We start from the raw sequence: 7,500 nt of genomic DNA, 5'->3' as shown, positions 1-7,500 counted from the left end.
ACAATTCTTTTAAAAGTCCATGTTTTATGGGGTAAAAATTAAGTTTATAAAAAAGCTTCACAATTCTTTTAAAAGTCCATGTTTTATGGGGTAAAAATTAAGTTTATAAAAAAGCTTCACAATTCTTTTAAAAGTCCATGTTTTATGGGGTAAAAATTAAGTTTATAAAAAAGCATCACAATTCTTTTAAAAGTCCATGTTTTATGGGGTAAAAATTAAGTTTATAAAAAAGCTTCACAATTCTTTTTAAAAATTCGTGATTTATGAAGTAAAATTAAGTTTTTAAAATGAATGACAATTCTTTAAAAAGTCCATTATTTATGGAGTAAAATTATTTTTTTTAAAGCGTCACAATTCTTTAAAAAATGTATGTATTTATGAGGTAAAATAAAAATTTAAATAAGCATCATATTTTATAACTGGACAAAGGGAAATGGTAGAAGCCGGCAATGCGACACCTCGACTATTTGCCAATTGGAAACACATTTTTCATACATTTTCCACTGTTCCAAACAGCAGTGATTGGTCAATAAAAATATTATAATAAGAAGTAAAGAAAAGAAAAGAAAACTTACGAACAAACTCGGTATATTGATTGTCTTTATAGACAAGTACAGTCGGGTGTCTCTTTGGGACTTTGGAATGGTCCTGGTGAATAATGGGAAAATATTATTAATAATAACAACAATAACGACAACAATGACTATTATTCAGCACATGCTTAGTGCACAACGATGACTATGCCATGCTCTATGCACTTCACAGTTACAGGAATGACTATCTAAAGGCACACGCACACACACATATACGCTCACAAACACACACACATAAACATACACACACATAAACACACACACATAAACATACACACACATAAACACACAAACATAAACATACACACACATAAACACACACACATAAACATACACACACATTTTTTTTTTTTTTGTTTGTTTGTTTGTTGCTTTAGGTCTCTTCCAACACAATTGAGGTTATATGAGAGACCGCTGAAACAAAAAAACAAGCAATCTAACAAAAATAGTACAAATGTAAATCAAAATCATAACCTAAAGATATCATAAGCTAAATTATAAATAACCAAGAACAAACAGGCAGAAGATTTACAGAAAAAAAAATATCCCCTGTCAAAAATACAATCACAAACCAAAGAAGCAGGATAGGCTAGTAAAGAGAAGAAGAAACGACATCACTATCGGATCGTACACCCATGCGAACATCATAGGTATATGATTCAAGGGTGATGCTCCCATCCAACCACCCGCTACACACACATAAACACACACACATAAACATACACACACATAAACATACACACACATACTTTCAGTTATTACTCAAGAGAATAAAACATCAACACAAAATAAATGGAAATTGGAAAATAATTTATACTGGATTAAGAAATTAAGGAGCAGGCACCGGTGTAAGATAAATAACTGAACAAGTGTGTATGAAAGGTGCCAGACAAAGCAAGGAAGAAAAATACAAGAAAGAAAAACATCCCAAAAAAGCAGTTGATCTCGACTGGGGATTGAACTTCAGACCTTCATGGTACCACATCTGATCGGTAATCAGAAGGTCTGAGGTTCGATCCCCAGTCAAGGTCGACTGATTTTTTGGGATAGGTCATTTTTCTTGTATTTTTCTTTCTTGCTTTGTCTGGCACCTTTCACATACACTTGTTCAGATCTTTATTAATAATGGAACTGACATTTAAATTTAGACCCAGATAGCGGGGGGGAAAAGTTACTGCACAACCAGATAGGAAAAACAATGGCAGAAAGTAAACGATAAAAAGGATGGATCAACACTGTGTGCAGTCAGTATGATTGTTGAATAAAATGTCTTTCCCAAGGAATAATGATCCCTACAGTAATGGCTAGTGACTTATCAATGAGTGTCTTTCTTATCTAGCTTTGATTCAGTCTTGGAGTCTATCAAATCTAGAGATAATAAGTCATTACCTTGTTGTTATTTTCAAATGACTCTTAAAAAGCATACCTTACACAAATCTTTATGCTACATACAACAAGAGATCATTAATACCGTACTCAAATCTTTATGCTACATACAACAAGAGATCATTAATACCGTACTCAAATCTTTATGCTACATACAACAAGAGATAATTTAATACTGTACTCAAATCTTTATGCTACATACAACAAGAGATAATTTAATACTGTACTCAAATCTTTATGCTACATACAACAAGAGATAATTTAATACTGTACTCAAATCTTTATGCTACATACAACAAGAGATAATTTAATACTGTACTCAAATCTTTATGCTACATACAACAAGAGATAATTTAATACTGTACTCAAATCTTTATGCTACATACAACAAGAGATAATTTAATACTGTACTCAAATCTTTATGCTACATACAACAAGAGATAATTAATACCATACTCAAATTTTTATGCTACATACGTCAATAGATAATCATAACATTTCATACTAATACCAATAATCTTTCTGTCAATAAAAAACTTACTCCTAGTATGTGTTTTTTCCCATAGTAAAAATAAGACTGCATCACACTGGTACGGGCAGCGTATGAATATTTCTCCTGAGGAAATAGAAGATGTAAATAATATAGTTCAATATAGGCTTTTAAGTTCGGATTTGAATACATGGACTGGAATAAAATAGTAGATTTATACACATGAGTTTCACAAACGCACAAAGTATAAATCTTATGGACTACATCAGGAGGAGAAATTTTTTTTTTTTTAATTGAGCTTTTATATAGAGCAATATCCACTAAACATGCTCAAAGCGTTTTACAAGAGGTCCCTGTCCAACAACAACACATACAAGTAGTATGAGACATGAAACCTGTTAGGGAGAAATTACAATTTTTTTTCCAACAGAGGCAACGCTGTTAATGGCCGGGTACTCATTTTACACCTGAGTATGGTGAGAGAATGTGAGTAAAGAGTCTTTTCCAAGGACTCATCTATGCAATGTGTGAGACTCGAACCCAGGACCTTCCGATCCCAAAGTGAGTGTCAAACCACAAGACCACACAGCCACACAAACAAAACATTATATGGAATTGTCCCTTTGAAAAACCCGAATTTTGATTCAAAAAATAAATATAAAATTATTTTTTATTTTCAATTAAATGACATAAAATGCTTTTAAACAGTTGTTCAGTTTGTAAAGAGATCAAGTGGTAAGTAAAACAAAACTGAACTAATTTTCTTGAAAAATTGTTTGAAAAAAAATTCAAGTCTTGAGGTAAAAATCATATTTTGGCCAAATTTCTAAAGACTTTCTGGTTATAGCTATACCTAATTTACTTCCCACTGACAAGTACTTTCAATGCTATCCAGTTTGAGTGGTGAATATGATATGATTTGTTTGTTAGTTTTCAAGGGTTTTACGGCGCTTGCAACACATTCAGGTCATATCAGCGCCAGTAAAACTGAAGAAAATGGAATAGTAAAAAGTTCTAGAATTACAATTTAAAAACTCAAGAAAAGGTAAGACAAAGGGGAATTGGTTCAAATAGGAAACAGATGTAGATTCCAAGAACACACTATCAATTACTTAGTTTGAGATCACCTAAAAGTCTCATCCTGACACAAGCACAGGTCGCCACTAAGAGGAACACACCAAATGTTTACAAATCATATACTATATATGTAAAACAAAAAATAATACAATGCATAACGAGGAGATGATTTACAACGAAAAAAAAAATCATCTCCCAAAACTCTTATCTATACATTTGACTTTATTCCTCCCAGAAAAGTCAGGACAAAACCAAGTAATCTCATTCCAAGACAAAGGCAGACAGCAATTGGAAAACAGACACAGGGGGATAGAAGACACAGTTAGTACCTCCCTGCCCACTATTGGAGGGTGGAAACCCTACCAAGAATATGATGCGATGAAAGAGAAAATAAAAACTTACAAACAAATCTTCCTTCTCATCATCATCTCCAATATACAAAAAGAAGACAACTTTTCCACGTTGTTTGACAGCTTCGCTGAGTTTTCCAACGCTGCTCAATTTACGGAGAGTTGGTCTGTAGAAATTAAAACAAATACATCTTGATCATGTAACATGTTGCACTTAACAAATATGTTATGCCTATAGAAAAGAACTATTGATTGTCATTTTAGATAAAACTATCGACTGATCGGGAATATTAACACATCATTTTGTTTTTAAAATATTTTTTAAAATTACAACCTCTCTCTTCTGTTATTCTAAACTCATCATCACCATTTCTTTTTCACCCGGGTCAGGGTATGGCCACAGGCAAACTGTATATCAGCTTCATTAATTCTTCTCCATGTTCCTCGTGGCCTTCCCCTTGATCTTCTGCCCTGAGGGTTCCAGTCCAATACTTCCTTTGTTATAGTGGAGTCATTCTTTCTAAGCGTGTGTCCAATCCACCTCCATCGTCTTCTTCCCAATTCCTCTCCCACAGGTTTCTGCAGTGTTCTTTTCCATACTTCTTCGTTCTTAATTCTATCCATTCATTTTATTCTGAGTAGCTTACACATGCACCTGTTTACGAAAATCTGTATCCTCATTACCCATGCCTGCGATGCATTCCCAGTTTCTATTCTAAACTATGACAAAAATAAAAAAGCTCACCCTTGGGCTCTGTTGACGAATTCCAAGATGTCTTCCTTGGTTCTGTCCCCATGATGATGGTGGGACTGATCTCCGTTGAAACTGGATGAAAGCACAGAAGAAAAATGTGACAGTGCATGACATAATCAGTTGGAAGGTGAAAATTTAGGATTCTTTTTTTTTTTCATTTACAGAAAGAATATGCTCCCCAGAGCATTTTAATCTTTATTTGAAGTAAATCGGGTGATTTTTCATGAAGTTATGGTCAGATTTATGGGAAAGGTATCCAGCAACTTTTCTCAAATTTCAGACTTTTTCAACTTGAGTAGCTGTACAAAATATTTAGAAGCGAAAATAAGCTTTGATATTTCCCGAAGATGTACAAAAATGTTTGATTTAATCATTTATGATGATGATGATGATGATGATGATGATGATAATGATACTGATGTTGATGTTAATGATGATGATGATGACGATTATGATGATAATGATGATGATGATGATAATAACGAAGGGTAATGAATTATAAGGAAGGTGTTCTGCAAAGTTTATTCAACTTACAAAATAATGGTTGGAAACCCTTTGACAGACAGAGCTGAGGCCACAGCAGGATATCTGGTACAATCAATCTTGGCCACTTTGACGGGACTGTTTTTGGCCTTCAGTTCTTTGGCCACTTCCTTAAAGATTGGCTCCAGTTTCTTACAATGGCCACACCACGGGGCATAGAACTGAAACAGGTTGTAAGAAATTCACATTTATTTCAGTGTCAAATAAGAAAAGTGTGCTGTGGCAAAAACAGAAAAGCTCAAGATATTCAAAAGGGCATTTTTAAAGTGGTTTTTTTCTTTTTTTTTTTAGCTTTTTATATAGCGCAATATCCACTAAACGTGCTCAAAGCGCTTTACAAGGGGTCCCTGACCAACAGCAACACTTAACATGTAGGACAAGATATGACGCATGTTAGACAACATTACAATCTTTCAGACAGAAACAGCGCTTTTAACGACTGTCGGTAAAAAAAATTGTAATTTCACCAAACAGGCGTCATGTCTTGTCCTACATGTTAAGTGTAACTGTTGGTCAGTGATCCCTTGTAAAGCACTTTGAGCACATTTTGTGCTATATAAAAGTTCAACTTTATTTTTTTATTACTGGTGAAGCAAAAAATGAAAAGAAAAATTATAGTTTTATTATCACTAATCTCGTCATTATGTTGAATATTGCTAGACTGTGCTACAACAAGATGAGGTCCCAATACCTCAGTTGGTAGAACACGCGCTTCACACACAAATGGACCGAGATCAATCCCAGGTGCAGTCGAGATTTCCCCCCCCCCCCTATCCACCCAGCAGTGAATGGGGTAGCTGAGTCTGTTAGTACTTTGTGATAGACTAGCATTCTATCAAGATGATAGTAAACAATTGCTAGTTTGCCCGTTTCACGCTATAGAAACCGGGATAAACTCCAGCTCAATGGGCCAAATGGCTCTGAAGGACTATTTTTTTCTTTCTACAAGAGGAGACACAGTGGTCCAAAATGTGCCAAACTTACCTCGACCAACCACATTCCATCCTTCTTGAATTCGAGAAATCTGTTGGATGAGACATCGCAATGGACAGATGAAATAGTCTAATGAGGTTCATAATTGTGAAATTGATGTAAAGATGAGAGTTAAAAGGATCTCTCTCTCTCTCTCTCTCTCTCTCTTTCTCTGTGTGTGTGTGTGTGTGTCTCAGAGATTTTAGAAACAGTATGAGAGAGTATGGGAGGAGAAGATATGAAGAGAGGAATGGGAGAGAGAGAGAGAGAGAGAGAGAGAGAGAGTGAGAGAGAGAGAGAGAGAGAGAGTGAGTTGAGTGAGAGAAGGGGGGGGGGGTGTGGTAAAAGAATGTTGATGGGAGGATAAGAAAAGGCCGATATACATGGGTGCAGAGTGGGCTAGTGAACTTCAAGTGACAACGAATAACAGATTAAGAGTCAGAAAGATTATGGACACAACAACAAACACCAGTGCCAGTGGTACCAGATTCAATTATCATAAGAACAATGAGAGTTCAATCAGTGGTTCTAGTTCTAATACAAATGCAAAAATGGCTACATAGTGACTCCTGCCATTCAAATCTTACGAGTAAGAATAGTCGATCGATACATTGCAAGTAATAACCACATTTCGTGCGTTCGAGAACAAGTAATTTAAAAAATCAATATGATGAGCTTGAGATCCGTTCGCGAAATTCTTACCTGTCATCCAGCTCGAATTGAGACAGACACGGTGCAAGAAGACCTGAAAGAAAAAATAAAGAAGAGTTGAGTGGATATATACAATTGAATATTAACTTGCACATGGGGAGGGACGTTTTAGAGCAATAGGAGATCCAATTTGACTTTTCTTACCGGTAAATAGGAATAGCAGAACTGTTGTATCGATGTGCGCAGCCATCTTTAAACACTGTAATACAGAAGTGAATAAATTCAAGAAATATCGTTGGGCACACGAACAAAAGTCTCAGTGTACCAAAATAGTGAGTGCTTATAAGCTGTTAAAGATCCTGACAAAATTCAAGCAACGAGGACAAAAGGTTGATTTTTTTAACAAGGACTTTTGGAACCAACGCACGTTCTAAATAGACTTTTCTATCTATTTGATATATTTGATTATCTATTCATCCATTCATTTATTCATGCATTCATTTGTTAACATAAATCTCTATATCTCTCTCTTCCATTGCACGCACACACACACACACAAACACACACACACACACACACACACACACACACATTTACACATTTTCACCCATATTATTATGACAATCTAATATAAATATATATGTATTTTGTGTTTACTTAAAAAAGGTCATGTGTTGGTCATTC

The 7,500-nt window shown here is 34.9% G+C and overlaps 1 protein-coding gene across 1 annotated transcript in view; it reads right to left on the bottom strand.

Annotated features, from left to right (window-relative positions):
- Nucleotides 1-7,073, bottom strand: part of LOC144977653 (protein disulfide-isomerase TMX3-like) — a 221,833-nt gene extending 214,760 nt beyond the window's left edge. The window contains exons 1-8 of the mRNA XM_078923082.1: nt 7,021-7,073; nt 6,868-6,910; nt 6,178-6,217; nt 5,185-5,354; nt 4,642-4,722; nt 3,949-4,063; nt 2,521-2,595; nt 576-648 (exon numbers count right to left, since the gene is read on the bottom strand). Coding sequence (XP_078779208.1) covers nt 576-648; nt 2,521-2,595; nt 3,949-4,063; nt 4,642-4,722; nt 5,185-5,354; nt 6,178-6,217; nt 6,868-6,910; nt 7,021-7,066 — 643 coding nt within the window. The 5' untranslated portion in view covers nt 7,067-7,073. The remainder of the gene's footprint in view (nt 1-575; nt 649-2,520; nt 2,596-3,948; nt 4,064-4,641; nt 4,723-5,184; nt 5,355-6,177; nt 6,218-6,867; nt 6,911-7,020) is intronic.
- Between the last annotated feature and the right edge of the window lie 427 nt (nt 7,074-7,500).

The sequence above is a fragment of the Berghia stephanieae genome, chromosome 7 (genome assembly GCF_034508935.2).
Source record: "Berghia stephanieae isolate SIO BIC M18660-M18661 chromosome 7, UCSD_Bste_1.3, whole genome shotgun sequence".
NCBI lineage: Eukaryota > Metazoa > Mollusca > Gastropoda > Nudibranchia > Aeolidiidae > Berghia > Berghia stephanieae.
The sequence above is the reverse complement of the archived record's forward strand: the minus strand, read 5'-3'. Positions and strand labels throughout refer to the sequence as shown.